The sequence below is a fragment of the Carassius auratus genome, chromosome 40 (genome assembly GCF_003368295.1).
Source record: "Carassius auratus strain Wakin chromosome 40, ASM336829v1, whole genome shotgun sequence".
Classification (NCBI taxonomy): Eukaryota; Metazoa; Chordata; class Actinopteri; order Cypriniformes; family Cyprinidae; genus Carassius; species Carassius auratus.
Window position 1 is genome coordinate 9,201,760 of NC_039282.1, and position 22,550 is coordinate 9,224,309.

The 22,550-nt window shown below is 38.1% G+C and overlaps 1 protein-coding gene across 1 annotated transcript in view; it reads right to left on the reverse strand.

The window, feature by feature from the left end:
• Positions 1-1,767: 1,767 nt before the first annotated feature.
• LOC113058507 (membrane-associated phosphatidylinositol transfer protein 3-like) overlaps positions 1,768-22,550 on the reverse strand; it is a 73,350-nt gene continuing 52,567 nt past the window's right edge. The window contains exons 9-20 of the mRNA XM_026226459.1: positions 21,390-21,547; positions 21,084-21,254; positions 16,421-16,621; positions 15,636-15,784; positions 12,800-12,916; positions 8,273-8,389; positions 6,769-6,917; positions 6,363-6,512; positions 5,823-6,006; positions 4,322-4,450; positions 3,825-4,210; positions 1,768-2,736 (exon numbers count right to left, since the gene is read on the reverse strand). Of these exons, the coding sequence (XP_026082244.1) occupies positions 3,893-4,210; positions 4,322-4,450; positions 5,823-6,006; positions 6,363-6,512; positions 6,769-6,917; positions 8,273-8,389; positions 12,800-12,916; positions 15,636-15,784; positions 16,421-16,621; positions 21,084-21,254; positions 21,390-21,547 (1,843 nt within the window). The 3' untranslated portion in view covers positions 1,768-2,736; positions 3,825-3,892. The remainder of the gene's footprint in view (positions 2,737-3,824; positions 4,211-4,321; positions 4,451-5,822; positions 6,007-6,362; positions 6,513-6,768; positions 6,918-8,272; positions 8,390-12,799; positions 12,917-15,635; positions 15,785-16,420; positions 16,622-21,083; positions 21,255-21,389; positions 21,548-22,550) is intronic.

Genomic DNA, 22,550 nt, shown 5'->3' on the forward strand with positions numbered 1-22,550 from the left:
TTGAAGTACAGAATTGAATGAGGAAGACAAAAGCGACTGGTGTGTTTTGGCTGAAAATCACTCTTTTGCTTAGGCATAATTTATACCAGCGTAAAAGAAAAAAAGAAAAAGTGATTGGATATTATGATTAACTTTGGATTTACATACATATTAAGAAACAGGAATAGTCCATCCAGTGCATTGCTACCCTTGAAAGAAAAATGTTGCATGAAAACATAGAGCTGCTTCCTCTGACAGTGTGTGTTGCAAATTGATAGAGCTGTTGTCTCAGGTCACAACTTCACAGTACTGACAGCGCTAAAGTTTACAACAGATATATCAAGCAGGATTTATGATGGTTTATTGAAAAAGAGTATACAGCTCGGCATAGACCCAACAGAAGCACATCCACTGAAATAGACCAACTGGACCAAATACTACAATAATACATTACAACAGGCCACTCACCCAGTTGTGAATAGAATATGTATTATACTGTACATGTTGTTAAAATATAAATATACTTTTTCACACACCATCTGAGAGTGTAGATATCAGACAAATAAATATACATCTTGATAAGGCTGAAAACATGTTCGTATATATAGACAATTCAGCAATGTTGTTTAAATGTTCACACGTGAAATAATTAAAAAGTCTGCCTATAAAATCTCTGCAAATTACAGGCTCAGTTTATAACTATCAGAGGATCAAAAGGCCACTAGCACAATCTCTGAATTAAATGTATCTACAATAAATACAAAACAAAATCTCTCAAACTAAGACTCACATAAGATTTGCATACACGTGACAGACATGCGCACCCATAGATACAGACCCACACAGACCATTACACTATTGCCTACCCACTTTCATACTCTTATATAAAGATTTACAATTAATTATACAATAAAATCAAATTACATAAATACTTTCACTGTGAAATTTCAATTTTCAGGAGACAGTCCCATACAAAATACCAAAATCAGTAGCTACAATAGGAAAATTTGACATTACAAGAACTATTGACTATGGACACCATCTGGCAGAGTCGTGGTGACAACAGCATTCTAGTGGCCTGATTGCATCTTTTGTTCACACACAGCAGTTTGTTTACATTTCTTTATTGTAACACCAAGGTTCTCCTCAAGCATAATATAAAATACTAATATAGTATGTTCTTCAACAAGACCATCATACTCCGTGAGATGGATTTCCATGTAAACAATATCAGTGTGTTTCTGTGCAAGTTGTCGAACCGATAAAACCAATAATGTGACATGACGACATCTTGACAACCACAGTCACTTTACAATACAGATTTATTTTGGTTGTTTGGCCATTTAATGTGAGATATAAAAAAAAAATAGATTTTTAATCTTGGTTTTCAGTTAAAATATCTAAGCATTCTTAAAAAGATAAATTTACTTGAGAAGAAAAATGAATCAATTAAAAAAACATTAAGGTGCAGTATGTATTCAGAGAATATATATTTAATTTATACACTACTGTTCAAAAGTTTCAGGTCAGTAAGCATTTATAATGTTTATCAAAAAAACAAAAAAATCAAGGCTGCATTTATTTGAACAAAAAAGATTTAAAAATAAAGTAAAATAAATAATGTGAGGTATTATAGTGTAACATCTGTTTTCTATTTTAATATATTTTTAAATGTAATTTATGCCTGTTATAAAAGCAGAATTTTCAAGCAGCCATTACTCCAGTTCTTCAGTGTCACATGATCCTTCAGAAATCATTCTAATATGCTGATTTGGACCTCAAGAAACATTTCTTCTTTTTATTAATGTTAAAACAGTTGTGCAGCTTAGTATTGTCTGAAAACCATTTATTTATTTAATCCCAAGATATACAAGTACATTTATCTTGTTTTAAAGAGGTTTAAATATTTGCACTGGAAAAGAGACCAAAACACTAATTAAGAAAATGCTTTATTGCAGTGCGAGGACTGCTGCAGTCACACGCCACACGCAATACATTATACATTATCAGTTTGCCTCAGTGCCACTTGCTGCATATTTTACAACACAAGTGAGAGACAGGCACAAGAAGAACCAACGATAGTTGTAAATATGCTTCTGCAGAGTAGCAGAGTGCTGCGAGTTGTGGCGTGACCCAGCGGAGGAGTGGGCGGAGTTTAGGAGCGGTGGCCATCGCTGTCAGACTCTGTTCTGGCTGAGCGGCTGAACAGAGACAGGGGCGGCAAGAGTTCAGGCCAGGTCGCCACACCGGCACAAAAGGTTAATGTACAGTTTGCAAGTCCATCTGGGCACAAGTGGGCCATAGACAGACGCTCAGAGAGCAGACAAATGCCTGCAATATTAAAACAGAGGGATTACGGTAGGCGTCAGCACAGCCACCTGTCCGAGCAGTGGGATACTCACCCTCCCTCTTCCTCCATATTGCTTAGGCGAAAGAAAATTTGATGTTTTCTCTGAGGATCTTATCAGATATCCTCTTTGTTCCTTATGGGTGATGCAAGGAATCCTTCGTACGATGTTAAAAAAATCCAGAAGAACCCGACGTACATCTTCAAATCATCACGGACGGATGAAGCATGGATGAAATTGAATTTAGAAACTGAAATCTCCTCTGCTCCTGTTGCCGAAACAAAGCATCAAGAGTTTGTGCATCATTGTGTCAAATCCTTGCGGAGGGCTCTTCACTAAGGAGTTTTTATCAGCTCAGGTGGGATTTGTCTTAATTTATGCTGTGATGTCAGCGGAAGGAGTAAAGATGCTGTGGGATTGAGGGAGGAAAGAAATTGTGAATCAAAGAGAGCTTCACACAGCAGTCACACTTCAATGAGCGCACAAATAAATGTGTATTTCATTATGAAAATCATCAGAGAAAATTACAAATGTCTTCCCGAGGAATCACACGCAGGCCGCGACCGTCATCTATCTCATCAGGCAAACATTATTTGGCAAATGGGAAGAGATCTTGGAGTTGGGGCATGTCTGGGCACTCTTATTTGCGGATCACTGGGCCCAGCAGAGAAGCCCCTTAGTTGCACATTTGCATTCAGATTTGCACAGCGTGATGGGAGATGAGGCGGTGGGAGGCCCAAGCTCTATTAATAATTCTTCAGCCTTTTTTACAGTCCTTATTATGAATGAACCAAAGCTGGAGGAGGGGTACCCTCCCATTTGGTGGTGAGGTTTGAAGAATGTCTAGCCATTAGTACTGTCCCTAAACACGTTTTTCCAATTTGGTGGGATAAAGCCTCTAAATCATTCAAGGAGGGTTGCAAACCAATTTTACTTGGTTATGAATTCAGTGATGCTGAGACTGAATTATTATGGAATACTTTACAGCACAATGGTAATATAGTGAGAATATTCGACCTGTGCTCATTTAACATTTTTATTTAACTCAAATGGTCATGCCTAATCGACGCACAAAATCGGTTTATTATGCATTAGAGAAAAAACAAAAAAAGCCTAAGGGACTGTTCAACGCAGGATATGATGGGGATGAAAAAATTCTACTTTTCAAACTTTTTAACAACAGAAACTAGTAGTGGCAGTATATTTAAATAATTACATTAATCATAAGTAATTAAAATAATTCCATATTTTAAAAAAAACTAAATGCTCTACATGGTTTCATTTTTCTTAACAATGAATTAACATTAAGTTAAAATGTTATTATTTTTCTATTAATTAATGTAAAAATATCTAAGCCATTTTAAGCCTTTTGTAATTTAAACCATCTTGCGGCCCCCTAGTGGGTCCTGGCTCCCTGGTTGAGATCCACTTGACTACAGCGTGTTTACGTTTAAAAAAAAAGTGAAATTGGGTTTTGCGCCCACAACTAAAGCTTACCTGGGCTTTGTCCACCGAGAGATCATTCCCATCTGTCCTTTTTCCATCCCTCCTATGTTTCTCTTGGGTCAGGGAGTGGTGTCGCCACGGTGCATGGACCCCCGTGCCCACATGGCATGTCCTGGACCCCCTCCACCCCCGTGGTCCTTGTCGGACTCGGGCTGGCTCTGAGCTCGCTCTGGTTTAGGGTTGGGTGTCATGGGTGGGTCAGGCTGTTGCACCGACATGGTGCGGCGAAGGTGTGTCCGCTTACACAGGAAGTCTGTTTTGGCTGACAGACCAAATGAGCCCTTTCGAAGAACCATCCGCACAGAGCTCTTCTTGGGCCGGGCTCTGTGACTGAACTGCAGGGAGGAGAGATGTACTGCATAGCCCTCACTCAGGAACTGTGATAGATCACAAGATATAGTAAAAATATATTAGAGAAAACTAGAATAATTTTGACCATTTATGATTGAAATTGAACGAATGACAAGGAACAATCAAAGATAGTTTACCTGGCACTGATTCTGGTACTTCTTGGAGGGCCGACCCACTATATATATCTGGTTGGGGTTGAGGCCCAGCATGCTGTAGACGGAAATGTCCTTCATGGAGCCATAGGCACAGTTGATTTTAATGTGACACTGGCAACATGAGAAAAGGGCATAGTGTGATAGACAGCCTGAGGATACACTACGAAAACACCTCAGTTCCTGTGTGACTACTCATGTGTGAGACAGAGGAAGCAAGCGTGAGAGAGATGGACCAAGAGAAGCAGAATAAAGGAATAAAGTGATGTGTTTTTGCCTCTTCATTCCTACTACAAGGTATATTTCCATGTGTCCATAATATATTTGTAATGTACACTGCCATTTAAAAGTTTGGGTTCAGTAAAATTTATGGTTTTAAAAGAAGTCCCTTATGCTCAATTAAGCTGCATAATTTTATCCTTTTCATCCTGCGATGGCAAAGCTGAATTTCCAGCTTCAGGGCCACAAAATTTTTATCTAATATGCTCATTTGGTGCTCAAAAAAAATCATTATTTTTTGTGAAAACAGTGAAATGTCCACCAGTCTTCCCCCACCCCCGAATCAATAGAAAGTTAAAAAACAGTATTTCTTTTAAATAGAAATCTATTAAACTAACAAATTTCCAACTGTTACTTTTAATCTATTTAATGAATCCCAACTTAATCCATGCTTGCCTCAGTGCCTCAGTACAATCCATCTTTTCTGAATACGTTTATTTGTTTTATTAAGCTGACCCCAAACTTTTTAACAGCAGTGTATATTTCTATTTATTGCATAAAACAGTTTATTTTACCAATTACATAAATCTCAACTAATTGAACATAAAAGTGAATTAAAAATAATTTTGCTTGTTGTAACGGGTTTGTTTCCATATTTGGTAACATTTGAGGTGTTTCATCATTTTTTTTCTCCTACAGTATTTCAAAGAAAACATTAAATTTTTCTGAGGAAATTAGTTTTAAATAGTAATCAATATAAAGGTTTCTTGAATTTCACTTTCCATTATGTTAATCATTTGTAAAATTCTTTAAACTAACAAGTTCCTCAATGTCATCATCCTCCAGCATCATTTTTGGTGGGATTCCAACAGCAATACTGTAACACCAGCGATATAACCTACTGTTTTTTTTTTTATTATTAAATTACAAAATCTATAACAAATGTCAGAACATTTGAAAGTTGGTTAATCAAACACTTAGAAAATGACACCCTCATGAAAGCTAAATCTCATTGAGCATTGGTTAAATACAGCTTTTGACTTCCATCCTGTTCAACTTCAAATGTGCACAAGAAGTTAGGACTCATAGATTGCCTGACCTTGACCAGAAAATATTTCTGAAAGTTTAGTTTATCCTTTTATAGAAATACTTAAAAGTAGGTATATTCAAGGTATATTCCTATTCTACAGTAACAGAGTTCAAAAGGTACTGCAGAACAGGAATGACCCATATACTAAATTTGTGGATACAGTAGCAGAAGTCTTACCTCTTGCACCAAGTTCCTGAGGAAGATGGTTTTCTGGCGAAGAGGGTCGTGCACCAACCCCTCAGAGAAAAAGATCATCCCCTGGGGGAAGTTGTGTTGAGACAGCCAGGACACAACCCTCTGTTTCTGCATGTCTGGACGGCCAGTGATGTAAATGATCAGGTATCCCAAGTCCTGCCAGTGTCTGCATACAAAATACTACCATTTACCCTCTGAGCAAACCCATAATGCTTGGCGAAAAACAGTTGGGGACTGATTCCCAGATAGTCATGGCGCCTTGTCCTCCAAAAACAGATTGCATTTGACAAAGCAGTACATTTGCCCAAGGACAGTCTGGGAAACAACCCAAGATTGTCCATTTGTAAATCCTAAACCCCAACCGATATCTGATATCAGCACTTCACTATCTCTCTATTAAATGAAATCCAATTGTGCCTCACCGTCAGGCCAGTTCTTTTCAATATTGCTATGGCATGAAATGAAAGCATCGATCTTCTCTCACACACATTTACACACAAAGCCTCCACGTGAAACTGTTACCTGACTACATCCACAGCTCCGGGCCGTACTTTAGGGTCACTGCCCATAATTGAGACGCTAGCGGCAAATGAACCATCAATGCTAAAGACGACACACTCCATCCCCCGAGGCAAGACCGTCAGGAAGGCCTCTGCGCTTGTCTGGTCACCCCTGAATAGAAAGAGTGACATGAGGTGCGGGGAGAACACAGATCCAACTCTTAATCAAGCTTGAGATGTGGCATGAGGCCCAAGATCAATTTAACAGCAAGGAGTCCTTCTCCTTCAGCCCTTCAGGGTGAGAGTTTTATGAGTGCCAAATTGAATGCTCTTTAGTATCACAACAAATTATCCCCGCTGAGACAACCTTGAGAGCACAGCCATTTTTGGATACATTACAAGTAATCTTCAGGGTCCCATTGACTTACTTGACAACCATTTTGATGGGGTAGACCCCCACGGCCATTTTTTTGCTTTTGGGGATGGTGTAGGTCACTCTGCCGCTGCTGTTGGCCACCTCGGTGTCGAAGTGCTCCCAGCGACCTGACTGTGGCTGGGTCATCACGTACACATCGACCTAAGAGACAAAACAACACAGAAACAGACAGTGGAGGGAGCGAGTGAGATGGAGGCAAATTATTGAGGCATAGGGTTGTCATTAGTCAATACCAGTGCCAGTGATATTGCTCTACACTAATTTCAAAACCACAGCCAGCACTATTTGTCTATTCAGTCCTTAAAGGAGGGGGGGGGGGTGAAATGCTCGTATTCACTCAATATCCTGTTAATCTTCAGTACCTATAGAGTAGTACTGCATCCTTCATAACTCCAAAAAGTCTTTAGTTTTATTATATTCATAAGAGAAAGATAGTCTGTACCGATTTTTCCCGGAAAAACACGACCGACTGGAGGCGTGACGTGTGGGCGGAGCTAAAGAATCACGAGCGCCAGTAGGCTTTTGCGTTGAAAGCGTTTGGAAGCTGTGACATTACCTTGAGGAAAAAACCATCATCCAAAACAAACCATGGCTAACAGTCAGATTCAGCCGTTTATTTATGATCCAGAATCAGATCCCGAGGCTGAAACTAAACGAGAGCAGCAGCAGCAACGACTCGCTCCGAGTGGGGCTCTGATCAGCTCTGATCAGTGATTGTCTGTGCTCAGCCTCTCAGTGCTCTGCTATACGTGAGCGCACGCTCTTCTGGCAGAAGTGCCCTAGGACCCATATAAGGAAATTCCGCTCCATCTAACGTCACACAGAGCCATACTCGAAAAAAACTTTCCGAAACTTGTGACAAACCGGAAGGAGTATTTTTGGAACAGAAATACTCCTTCAAACGTACAACTTAATTTTTGAAACTTTGTCCATGTTTAGCATGGGAATCCAACTCTTTAACAGTGTAAAAAACTCAGTATGCATGAAATAGCATTTCACCCCCCCTTTAATTTGAAACATTCAATTAATTAAATGAATATACAAATTGACAAATGTGACAGTACAGACAGTTATGCCACTAAAGATTTCAGGTTTTAAATAAATGTAGCTCTTTTGAACTTTCCTTCCATCAAAGAAACGGTTTTCAGCATTGATAATAATAAGTAATATTTCCGTAACACCACATCCACTAATCAGATTTCTGAAGGATCATGTGACACTGGAGACTGGAGTAATGGCTGCTGAAAATGCAGCTTTGTCATCACAGGAATAAATTACATTTTAAAATGCATTACAATAATATAAATAAAATAAATATTGTGAAAAATAATATTTCACAATATTGCTGTTTTACTGTAATTATGATCAATCTAATGCAGCCTTGGTCCATTTGCAGCCGAAGGACCACTATTTTTCACATCTCCGAGTAGTTCAATTGTGAAAAAAACAGCTTGTTTAAAGACATATTCAGTGATCGTGGACCACTGCTCTCTCACCTTTTCCCCAGTCAGGGTCACCATATCCAGCGGACCGTACATGAAACGACCCACCAGGGTCTGATGCCCGTCCTCGGTTGCGATAACATCATTGACTCTGTGGTTGGCGGTCACATTCTGCACACAGAAAAAAAGGACATGTCTGTGCTTTTCTATCGTTTTCCTGCCACAAGAGTCTGATGTGAAATATAAGGCAGAGGATGAGTGTAAATTACACTGATAATACTGCCAAGCACCATTTCAGACAGATGGAAAAAGAGAAAGGGGCAAGTATGCAGTACAAAGTCCTTCCAAAAGATGGTGTCACACTATAATCCTTCCCCTTTCAATAAATTTCATTTCAGTGATAAAGCTGTTCTACACCGAGCTCAGTGAAGATAAATCCTATAGCCCCTGCTGAGGCAGCTGTGCTCAAATGGGAAATTAAAGCCAACACAACACTGAGCTATGCAAATCCTGAAAATAACTGGCCAGTCACCTTCATGCCAACAGAGGAAGTAGAAAAACAAAGAGGAAGATAAATGCAAGAAGCTTGTACTTTGCTGCTTTATAGAGCAAAGGCAAGGCTATGAGACAGTGTCTGAATTCCCAAAAGCATCTTCACATAAGCCCGACTAAAACATCCCTCTCACATACCAGCTTCTATAGTGATGAAATGCAACAGTATACTGAAGCTTAAATTAAACTAGGGTCAAAAAAAAAACAAACAAAAAAAACAACTGCAAACAGTACTAGATCTTCAGATTTTCTGAACAAGATTTGAATGGTGCTTGCCCAAGGCTTTATATGCCACAGCTAAGGATTTCTGAGTGGTTGTTGTGAGCATGTTGCTATGCGGTTGCTAGGGTGTTTGAAGTGGTTGCTAGATGGTTATTTATAGGGCTGCATGATTCTCTGAGCTTGTTTGTGAGGCTGCATAATTTGGCCAAAATGTTGTGTTTACATATTATTATGACTTTAAAAAATTGCACTGTTATTATAAATATTACGATTACTAATTAAAATATGATATATTACTATTGTGATATTTCACAGTAGCAGAAAAAAATCATCACAATAATTTCATTTTACGGTACAACTACATATTTTAAAGACTGCCTTAATTTTTACATTTCAAACATTGGACCATAAAGTGTTTATTAATTCGGACCATTGAGCTTTTTAATTTTAGCCAGTTTCATTACAAGTTTGGGAAGACTGCTGGTTCCTAAATGCACGTTATTAGTGACCCAAACTCAGAGCAGATGCAGAGATGAGTTCATGTGAAGCTGCATTTAACTGTAAACAAAGCCAGTCTAAGACGCAGAAAACACCTAACCATGAGCCGCACTCTTAAACACACAGTACATATATATATATATATATATTTTTTTTTTTTTAATCGCAGCTTTTGCAATTTGATAATCACACTAAGTCATATCATGATTTTGGTGATTGTGTTTTTCAGTTATTTACTACAAATCAAAAGAGCCCATCCTCGAGTTTCTGTTATGTAGCTAAGTTGATTTGGCTCTTATCACATCTACAATGCAAGTCTGTGGGATTTTTTCTTTTCTAAAAAACAAAAAACAAAAAAAACTTTAAGCATGAGAAACAGTCATACTGTTTGAATTCACAAGCCCCACTAAACAAATCTCTTAAGCTCAAGTTTGCATGTCATCTTATTGTTAAATCTCAACAGAACAGTCGCTGAGACTCAAGTCACCACAAATAACCAACTCTCATTTGAATTGAATGACTTCAGTATGATAGTGTTTTGGACACTTTAAAATAACTTCTTGGCAGGGTCACTTTTGGATGTGAAGCTAAGTACTGTGACTGTGAATATTATGCTATCATGTTGATATGGCTTGTGCCCACAAAGAGCTGTACAGCCTCGTAAATCATTAGCCCACACAAGCTAATGGGAATGATTGTGCAGATTTCTAATTTAATGAAGCGGCTAAACATTTCTCAGCTTGCAGCGATTTACATATTGATTAAGTCAGTCAATAATTTATCTTGGCATGGGCCCATACATGATTGCCATATGATGAGCTTCCAAACCAACACATATAAAGATGAGATATGCACAAAAAGCCAACAAGCAACACATTGCTCTAGTGGACCATATGTGCTGGTAACACACCTGAGTGAATTTTATCAGACACAAGACTAAACTGACAAAGGATCATGTTGCTGTGTAGGAAAAGAAATGGATCCAGATTGGTGCCGACTTTCTGCCTTGCAGCTCGCTCACTGAGCCAGAATGATGCTGCATATAAAATACAGACACATTCAGGGTGTCAACAGAATCAGGAGAGTCTTTCAAAAGCAACATGACTGCATAGAAATGCCTTTGACTTGAAAGGCTAGCAAGAGCCCTGATCAAATGCTATTGAGGCCATGAGCGCATTCAGAAGGGCTCAGCAGGCGGAAGAAATAACCACAATTTCAGATCAAGGTCCCGAGTGATCAAAAAAACATTCCCAGTGAAAAGAAAAGGTGGTGGTGATAACACAGAAGCATTTGACTGAGCTATACTTAACCTCAGGGAAGGACTGGAAGAATTGGTCTTTGGTCTTTGTACGTCACTTTCCCAAAGAGGCACAAAATCACTTACACAGACTTTTAGATTAAATGTTCCCATGAAGCTGAGTCCTTAGCCATCTTCAAGAATCAGCTAAAAACACATCCCTTCCATCCTTATTTGACCCTCTGACTCTGGCACTTTCTATTCTGATTCTATTCTTAAAAAAAAACATGCCCCTTTTAGACTTAAACACTATTTACAGCTTGTTTCTTAAAAAAAGAAAGAAATTAACATTAGCTTCTCTAATCTTTTTATATTCAATTCGTTTTCTTTTTTCTTTATTATATAATTAACAAAAGCAAAAAAAGGCCTCTAACACTAGCTTGCTCTATTTTTGTTTCTATTTATAATTTATATAGAATTTATGTATAAGTTTTCTTTTAATTTATTATATGATAAAAAAAAACCTTGCTACGTGTACCGCGTTAAACTAACTGAGACTTGTTATAGCACTTCCATTGTCCTCATTTGCATAAAAGTGTCTGCTAAATGACTAAATGTAATTTAATATAGATTAGTTAAATCTGGGTATCATCAGCATAGTTGTGATAGGCAATTTGGTTCTTTCTAATTATTTGACTTAGTGGGAGTATATACAGGCTAAACAAGAGCGGAGCAAGAGTTGAGCCTTGTGGGACTCCGTATGTCACGGACGTCGATATGATTTAAACAAAAAAAAAACCTTGCTACGTGTACTGCGTTAAACTAACTGAGACTTGTTATAGCACTTCCATTGTCCTCATTTGCATAAAAGCATCTGCTAAATGACTAAATGTAATTTAATATAAATGTTATGGCAGGTTTTTTTTTAAAGAGAGTGCTAAAAAATACTTAGTTAACCAGCACAAGCAGTAGTTTTCAGCAGCACTGTTAGGTAATTTTGTTGATATGTCTCCGAGATGTAAATCAAGGTCGGCCGTGATGCTTATTTTCGTTAGGCGCAGATTTCTGCCCACACATGCTGAGCTATTGTGTGCCGTGTTTGAGAAACTCAAAGCCCTGGCGGAGGGAGGATATTTTTAGTCCTCATACAATGTCAGGACTCTGCTGCAGTCCACATTTTTACTTGAGTGATTTGTGTGTGTGTGTGTGTGTGTATATGTCTGTCTGAATCTGCAGACCGGAGTCAGAAATTAGCCAGGGCTCAGGGGGAAAAATGACATTCAAAAGGGACAAAAATGCCCTGGATATTTAAAAAAATTTCCAATCGAAACAGCTAATACATCAAAATCTACAGTGACAGCAGACAATATACTTAATAATTATTTTCATTACTATTATTATTAGGGATTTAAATAAGGAACTGATGTTAAAATTCTTGATTATCCAGTGAAATCTCAGAGACTCCTCTGGTGACGTATGCCAGACTTCTCCAATCATTTAGTTTCAATCATTTACCCCTTTCTTACAATCAAGCTTGCATTCAGACATGCTTCAGACGATGGATGGAACAAAGTCCCCAGCCTAGATTTTTTTTGTTCTGATAATCTGTCTTATTTGGATTTATGTCACAATATGGAAGAAAACATCTGCTGCTACTTCTGTTTTATTGCAACTTTAAGAATCCAACACTGATTGATTTGATAAATAAAAACACTCATTTAATAACCAATATAGTAACAATATATCACGCGGTGTGTTTTTATGTGGTTAGAAAAATAATATACCCACATAATAACCACTGAAAATCAATTTCAAGAGGCAACATTGTCTGACACTTCTGCAGACGGAAACCTCTATCACACTGACATATACCTGATGGATAACTTTTCTCAGCAGATTTCATGCACAGAGGTCTACAATTAATCACAACAGACACTTAAAATGAAGAGTAGGTTGAACTTGCATCAATGCACTGCATTCCTGGGTGAGAACATGAAGCTTAATGGTGTTTGGAGGTTTTCCAATGTATGTGACAATGTGTTTTTTCTCAGCTTGGCCATGTTTGTCCTTACCCTAAGCTTGACATGTGTGCGTCTACGTAGCCACTTCTCCCTTGGACTTGAAGGTGAGAAGGGGGCAGAGTCAGAGTTGTCCATCTCTTGGGCTTTCACATAGTCACAGTGCATCACCTATCAATCAATCACACAGATATTATTGTTATGCAAGGCAAGTATAGTTTATTTATATAGCACATTTCATACACAATGGTAATTAAAAGTGCTTTCCATAAAAGAGAAAAGGGGTCTCAAAAAATCACAACAATAAAACAAAGAATTTAAAAACTTTGAAAATGATTAAGAATTTATTTAAAAGGTTTAAAATGAATTTAAAACAGTTAAGAATACATAAAATATAGTGCAGACATTTCAGACATCTCACAGGGCTCATTCAATAAATGCACAGCTAAACGGATGTGTTCTGAGTCTGCATTTAAATGTGACTAATGTTTTAGCACATCTGATATCTTCAGGAAGCTGATTCCAACTGTGGGCAGCATAATAGCTAAAAGCAGACTCCCCTTGTTTTGTGTGAACTTGGTATTTCTGACTCGATCCTAATGATCTGAGTGTTCTGTTAGGTTTATATTCATTGAACATATCTGCTGTTTATTTTGGCCCTAGGCCATTGAGTGAATTTTAAATGAGTAAAAGTACTTTAAAATCAATCCTAAATGTAACTGGAAGCCAGTGTAAGGACCCGACGACTGGTGTGATATGCTCAGATTTTCTGGTTCTAGTCAGAATCCTGGCAGCAGCGTTCTGGATGAGCTGCAGCTGTCTAATGGTCTTCTTTTAAGGGACGGTGAGGAGACCATTACAATAGTCCACCCTGCTGGTGATAAAGGCATGAACAAGTTTCTCTAAGTCAAGACTGGGAAAAAAACATCTAGTTTTTTAGATGATAGTATGCTGATTTAGTTACTGCTTTGACATACATACTGAAACTAAGGTCTGTCTCCAGAATCACACCAAGATTTCTGACTTGATTTTTAGTTGTTAGACCCCTATAGAGTCAAGGTATGCATTCACCTTGATAACTTAATCTTTGTTTCCAAATACAATGACTTCAGTTTTTTTCCTTGTTTAACTGAAGAAAATTCTGACACATTCAACTGTTAATTTCATCAATGCATTGGCAGAGGGAGTCAATGGGGCTGTAGTCATTTGGAGATGAGATTAAGTAAATCTGGGTATCATCAGCATAGTTGTGATAGGCAATTTGGTTCTTTCTAATTATTTGACTTAGTGGGAGTAATATACAGGCTAAACAAGAGCGGTACAAGAATTGAGCCTTGTGGGACGTCCACTTAGACTTATGCTCTCCTATACTCACAAAATAACCTCTCCCTTCTGAGTATGACCTGAACCATTTGATTACCATCCCAGAAGGCCTGACCCAGTTTTCTAGTCTCTCTAATAGTATGTTATGATCAACAGTTAAGAATGCAGCAAAGAGATCTAGTAGTACCATTACTGATATTTTGGCAGGATAAGAATTTAAGCAGATATCATTTATTATCTTAATGACCTTTAATTTTTCTTTCTCTGTGCTGTGATGCGATCAGAAAACAGATTGAAAATTGTCCTGGTATCAATTTAAGTTTTAGTATTTGTTCAGCTTATTAAAGACTACATTTTCAATAATATTGCCTATAAAAGGAAGATTTGATATTTGTCTATAACTCCTCAAAATTGTTTTATCAAGATGTTTTTTGATTTGAAGTAGCAGCAGATGTTTTTTATGCAACCTCTAAGGGATGTTAAAGGTTAAATTAAAAATATCTGTGGAATTAGCAGCAGTACACAGAAATACAATTGTTTTCCAACAGATAACAGGTTTCCTGCCTGCCCTTGGTTAAATTACAGGTCATCCCACCTTAAATGTATGCCACTGGCCAAGACAGATACTGGAATGTTGGACTACAAACAACTTTTAGTAGTATCTGCAAATTATCCTTGGATAGAAATTATACAAAATGGACAGTAAAGTATGGATTGTATGTGGTCATCATGTCTAAGAGAAGGTGTCAATCTCACATCAGTGCTGTTATTTAACTGAAAGAGCAAATTCGCTCAATAAAAACACAGAACAAAACACTGCAGCTGGTCAGCTCTATTTCTCTCCTTCATGCAGGCAAAGATAATTCTGAAGGAACTGCATTCAGAAAGATAGATTGGTCTATCATTTGCCTAAATTGACTTCTTCCTCTCCACCTGTGCCGAGGCCACTTCTTAAGAGCGAATTTAATAAGAGGTGCCATTTGCATTTGACACTCTAAGAGCGAAGCCTGTGTACATCTGCATTGAGAACTACATTAGTGATTTGATCTTCAAAAGTCTCTGAAAGTGAAGGATGCGCCACATTTATATGTCTCTCAGCCAGAGGTATGTCTGATATGAATAAAGAAGGTATATTAGAATGAGATGCAGTACTTTGGGAGAATCGAAATTTCCAGCACAGAAGACAGAGACGAAGGAAGGAGATGAATTAGGAACATATTAAGAAGAGCACGACAGAGAGAAAGGACTCTTTTGATAGAGGACAGATGGAGGTTGCTATCTTAGAAGTAGAGGTTGCAGTCTTGTCACGTAGGACTAATTTGATTTCTCTTACATGAGGAGAGCAATAGTCAGGGAGTCCAAAAGTTATTTACATTTCTTTGACCTTAAGGATGCACAATAAAACAAACAAAAAAATACAATGGCTGTAGCAAACTCCTACGAAGTTCAGGGTTCAGGGTTCAGTCCTCCACACAACTCGGGATGATTTGAGGTGTCACTGTCCTATAACAAAATGGAAGACGATTTTGACCTTTGTTCCATGTTTAATAAATGGCTCTGAATGTACCTGTCGTAGAAGGAAGGCGACCACATCGGTGGATTCCCAGTAAGAAGCGTGAAACAGATGAGGAAGAGCCACGGTGGGAAATGATGTCAGAACGTCTGGACAGTACAGAGTGTAATCCAACCGTTTAGACCCCCACCAGCTACTGGAAACTATCACACACAAAAACACAGTTTGGTTAATACACACAACTGTCCACATTTGCCTGAAATCAGTATGATTTCTTTAATGATTAAAGCACGATAAAAGCAGGTACCTGGCAACCACATAACTTTCAGTTACTACTGGGAAGAGTGTCACCTGATTAACATTCATAAACCAGAATGACAGGGTTTATAATACGTTTCCCCACTTTTAAGACCATTTTTATGCCCTTATATATAAAAGAAAAACATATAATGGAGAATAAAGCTAAACATAATAGCACACTTGCCTCTACTGTACCGTTTCATACTGTATATATCTCATCAGAGACAGGCATATCTTGTAAGAATAAAACAGTGTCAATAAAACTGCCATGTTTTGTACTAATAACTTCCATTATGTCCTTCCTCTGCAGCTGAGATATGATCTACTTGAACAGAGATAGACTGCAGCAGACCTTTTGGCAGCATAGAGAGCCCTTAACACTGCATTGCTTGGCTGGAGAGCAAAAAGCATCTCTAATTATGAGATTTGTGGAGTATGGAGTGAAGAACAGGTCTAACAAAAGACCAAAGAGCTTTAGATAAACTTAGTAAGAGAATTTTATTTTGTGCCTGGAGCCCGCCCACCCGCTGCCCACTCACTGTTGGTGATGGTGCTGCTCAGCTTGCTCTCCCAGCAGCCCGAAAACTGGCTGTCCATGCTGGTCAAACTGGACCTGCGGACCTCAACGCCCACCCGCCCACCTGCACTGTGCTCTGTCTGGGGAGAGGAGGAGTGCGGAGCGCCCGCCGGAACCGTGCTGCCAGGCAGGAACACATCAGAGTAGCTGTGGATTTCATCAACTGGAGAAAAAAAAAAAAACAGATCATGATGGTGACAGTTGGATATGTACATTAGTGTTGGATCAATATCAGAATTTTGGCTTCAGTACAATATCTGCCTGTGGTACTAATAAACAATCAAAATCTTATACGAATATTTATTGCCATAATATTTTCTTTTTTTGTAGTTAAAATCTCTAGCTTTTAAAAGAAAGAAAAAAATTTGTGTTAAGTATTGGGTTCAGTAATGAATTTGGAAAGTATCTGGGAATTGAAAACCCTGTTGTTAATTCTCTACATTTGATTGCATTTACAATATTATAAATATTAATTTAATTAATATATTAGGTCATATTAATATAAATTAATACAATTAATATAATATTTAATTTAACTAATATTAATTTAACTAATATTATTTATTATAATATTAATATTAATATCATCATATCAATAATATAATTAATTTCATCATCTGTCACATTTTAGGGATTTTCTTGATTTAATGGAAAGACTGTGAATATAAAAGAATATGCAATATGTGTGTTTGTGTGTGAGAAAAACAGAAAGAAAGAGAACTGGTACAATTATAGAAAACACCACACCCTGACCCCAGAATTGCCTGTTTGAATTGAATTTATAAAACCCTCAGCCACTGCACAGCCAAAACAACAAAATCCTCCCTTTCACTCTCAATATAACTCACCACAACATCAAACTATGTTTGTGCAATGGCCCTAAATGCTTCCTGACAGGGATCAAGTGCTCTTCTTTCCTCCCTCTTTGAGAACACAGAATGACATGCAGGCAGAAATTCTTTAAGTGTCCACCTTGGCTAATCTGTCCCTTTATATGCCTGCTGCCTCGTGCACACATGGCCTGTTATTTCTGACAGGGGGAAATCGAATCTGTTTTCATTAGTCCAGCAGCCTGTGCAGAAAACATCCCATTAGGTTGGCCCACATTACGGGCACAACCACATACACGTGTAAGCGGGAATATGTGTGTGTGACATTGGCAGCGGTGTGCCACTGACCACTACAGATGGTGAAGAACACCTCTCTTCTGTCATTCCAGCAATTGGCTTCTCTCTTTTGCCATTGCCTTGGGCTCACAAATGGCCAGGGCTTCAATTATGAAGACAGTCACTGAAATGTGGGGGACAGGGATGGTTGAATGTCTGTAACAGACAGGAGCGTAGGATAATTCTAAAAAGCAAGGAGACGGCATTATAAATCATATCAGCCTCTTTTCAAAAGTATGACACAGGTTTAAATGCCTAGTTGCAATGGATACACTCATATAGAAATCATTTAAAGTTAACTTAACATAGATGTCCATCACTCTATTGATGGAATTCTAGTTGGGGCAGTCCTATCAGTGCTGGTCATCAGAACGAGCCTCTGTGATTTTACTGCTTTCCAGTCACGCTGACATCTCTGAGAGCTTAGCTAAGGTGTGTTCAGAATCTGCTTACGTCTGCTCCAACAGTAGACACAATCTGTAAAAAGCTCCAGACAGCCAAACTCTCCTACTGTACGTGGGAAGAGTTTTGCAGTCTCTCTCAGCTTGCCTTTTTCCCGCAGAATAATAATTCACAGGTGCTCTCTCTTCAGAAAGCGTGGACGGGAATCAGACAGCACCATTACGCCAAATCCGGATTAACACAGGAAAGGAGACTGCTCTTTATGCAGACACGAGGAACAGGCAGACAGACTGATCACACTTTCGATACAGAGTTCATTAGCAATACCAAAGCCATCTATTTATGTGAGCGATGGGCTTTTCACAGCAATCCCACTCATTCTTACCAAGACGAAACATGCATATAAATGGTAGCAAACATATTCTGTTGTGATCACCACACTGATGAAACATTTGCGTGAGAGATTAGTTTGACAAATGAACAAACACTTAACACTCTACAGCTAGAGAGCACAGATGCAATGATAATACATCAAGGAGGATAACTGAAAACATACAATTAAATAGCCACTTCTTAAGAAATTCAAACAATAAGTACCGTTCTGTGACTCTTTAATGCGACGTGACTCGGGACAGATCAATGTAGTGTCACAGTTCAAGCGGCACATGAACTGATCATCTCGTCCTCTTTACTAGTTATAGCATGACATAAACATTAGAAATGATCTTGTTTCAACCATGGAAAGACGTGAATGCACATTATTTTTCAAATTCAAGTGCACCGACATTCATTAATCTACTCTCCTATCCATTTTTTGTCCTTAAAGTGGAGCGTATTCCCCTAAAATTTAGTAATTTAGTGTTTTAGATATTACACAATCAAAGTTTGGAAGCTGTGAATACTGCATAATTTATAGAAATTTAATATTACACTTACATTTTTTTTTTGTGCCACTGATTAATCAGGAATCACTGACATGTTCTGTGATAAAAGGACATAAAGTATGTCTACATTCCATTTAATTATTATGAGAAAATAAGTAATGAAAATATTAATAAAAAAAACAATTAAGTCTATGTTGATTTTGGGCCAGATCCCACCTCCTCCTTCCCATATCAACTAACTTCATTACATTGGAGCCAAAACCCTGGAACAAGGAACTGGCTCAATATGAAAGTACACTTACCAAAACAAACAAAACAAGCTCACACAAAAAAAACATAAAACATCCCAGGCCTGGTCCTTTCTCTCCACCATGATGTGTGGCGTGAGAGCACCATGGCTTGTCGAACGTAGCAACAGTAACTAAGGGGGTGGGTCTTTGCAAAGGGTCAACTGAGTAAAAGGTCCTGCTCAAAATACTGGCTTAGTGTGACTTCAAAATGCCCAGGCAACTCTAAAGAAGATTTAAAACTCAGGCACAGCTGTAGAATAACACTAGAGACCTTTGAGATGAGGGCGAGGTGGTATATGAGCTCTGGGCATGAGGGGCTGATGGCAATACAGAGTTCAGTGGAAAGAATCAGGCTGTTCTTCAGTGTAATGAGAAAAATAACTCCATGATGTCACTTCACATATGCTTTGGGATCGCAGTCCCCAGTTTCCAGCTACTTGAAATGAATGGCTCCGGATTTTCAGTCAACCGCCGAATGAAATGAATGAATCCAAATGGACAGGAACAGCGTAAACACATAAACAGATGGATATGAGATACATTTGTCACATTAAAGACCCACTGAGTAAATCTGTAATGATTCATACTGAAAGAACTTAACACAAGGGAGGCCACTCTAGAGATACTCCATTAGGAAGGCAATTATTAAGTACTGCATTAAAACAGAGGATGTGTGTGTGGTGGGTGTGCGCATCCAATAAATTAGACACATCCACGCCTCAGTATCCAACAATTATTGTGACATTCTTTGCCTATGATCAGCAGAGTGAGACTTGATATAATTAAAAGTCAGTGTCACATTTCCTGTGAGACACAGACTGCTTCCTCTCAATGGTTGATGCCTCTCTCTCTGTTGCATTGTGTTGTGTTGCAAGGTTTCAAGTTTCAAGAGTGGATTTGTATGTTTCTTGAGATAATTATCATTAAGCATTTTCAAACGAGTTTACTTTTCATTGTTTAAGTAGATATTTTGAATGAATTCTTATCTTTTAATCTTCTAAAAAATCTGTTTACTGAAATAACACCCAAATTTGTTATATGTGTGTGTGTGTGTGTGTGTGTGTGTGTGTGTTAGATGCAAACAATACAAACTAAATTAGAAAACTAAATGAAATAAAATAACTGAAATACTACAATTCCTAAAAATAAAACTGAACAATTAAAAAAAATTAAAATAGTAATAAAAATAGTAAAAATCACGATCGCATCAAATGACAAAATCTAAAATTAAATGAATATAAGAAAACCAAGCTAATTCAAAACAATAATAAATACTATACTATTATACGAATAATATTAAAACACTAGTTTAGCAAGGTTCATTATTTATGTCATTGAAAGATTTCTATATGATATATCATTAGCCCAATAATATTTGTCTTACTTCTAGGCCTAGCCTAGAATATAGAATGAGCCTAGAATGGATGACATATAAGTTAAATATGTCTGCAAAGCAGGATAAAATAGGCTCTAAATAAATCAGGAACTCATTACAGAGCGAGACACCAGTCTGCAGAACTTGGAAGAACCCCAGGGAATCTGACACTGAGTTAAAGAATGTAAGGGGGGCGAGAGGAGGCACAGTATTGCTCACGTTAGCAGTCGACTGTCTGGAAAAGGATGCATACAAAAAGACAAAGTCACAGAAAAATCCAGTGTAGTTTCTTTTGCAGAAAACCTTGTTAACAACCAAACCAGAATAATTCCTTAAAATAGCACACAGAGACAATCTGGCAACCCAAGATAAGCGCATCCCTGTGACAAAGCAATTATGAAACATAATAAAAGGCACAAATGAGTGAATATTGCTTTTTTTTCCCTTCTTGTGCATGGGGTTTAGTGGTGAACAGTTTAATTGATTCTCAATGGGATCTCTCACTTACCGATAAGAGTGGAACGGCCGTCTCCCAGAGGATAACGCTGGTAGCGGGGCACAGGGAAAGGAGGCAGTTTGTGGAATTGAGAGTGCAGCAACGGCTCCAGTCTAGAGGCCGACGGGTCAGAAGGGTAAAACAGGTTGAAGATCTGTGAACATGCAGGCCGGAGCTGAGACACTGCAGGATAAACAGAAAAAAAATGAATTGTAAATATGATTGAGGAGAAAGAAAACCAAACCTAACAGACATGTCTGCCAGTGTATTCAGAGGGAAATGTGTCCTGGTCATTAATTGGAGTATTTTCACACCAACCCTGGACAGCTGGAAGCACAGTGCGTCTCATGGCTAGCACCAATCCAAGAGGACAACCCAGCAGAAAACAATCCGACACCTCAAAGTCAAAGCGACCTGGATTCAACACTAGACTGGTGCTGCTGCTTGGTCTCAGGTCTGTTCCATCCTGTATCAGACTGAATACATACACACAAAAGATGACATTTACATTTAATTGATGCCACATAAGTGTTTCTTTTGGATGACTCTGGGCAATGTGGAAGTTGTTGTTTAAATGGATGGTTCACACAAATATTTTCTGTAAATTTTCACCTTAGGCCATCCAAGATGTAAATGCATTTGTTTCTTCAATACATTTAAATTAAATTTATGCATTTAGCAGATGCTTTTATCCAAAGCTACGTACAGTGCACTCAGGCTAACAGTTTTAACCTAACATGTGTTCCCTGGGAATCGAACCCACAACCTTGCGCTGCTAACACAATGCCTTACCACTTGAGCCACAGGAACACTCAAATCGGTTTCATCAAAAAAAGATTTGGAGAAATTTAGCATAACATTATTTGCTCAACAATATATCCTCTTCAGTGAATGGGTGCCATCAGAATGAGTCCAAACAGCTGATAAAAATATCACAGTAATCCACAAATAATCCACACAAATCCACTGAATCAATGTAATATTTTTGAAGTGAGAAGCAGCGTGTTTAAAAAAAAAAAAATCCACTAAGACATTTTTTGTTGTTGTTGTTGCTTCTTGTTAAAATACAATCCTCCATTCATAATATTGCTTTCTCCAGAAACAAACTCATCCTTGATGGCCTGAGAGTGAGTTAATTTTCAGCAAATTTAAAAACTGATAATTACTTATTTATTAAAAACTTAATAAACTTTTTGGTGAGCTTTTTATTTAACCCTTCCAGAGCACCCAGACAAAACAAAGCAGAATATACAGTTGTATATAATGTGCATATACCCTCACATAAAATCATATCCAACCCCAACGGATTACATCAAGGATCTTTCTATTAAACTGTCAACAACTAAACTTCCACTCCTCCTCACTGCCTTTCAAATCTACACCCTGTTTTCACACATTGTTTGTCTTTATTACCATCATGCTAGGAGTGATGACAGAAAAGCTCTTAAAGGCTCTGACTGGCTATCTCTCCTCAGACTG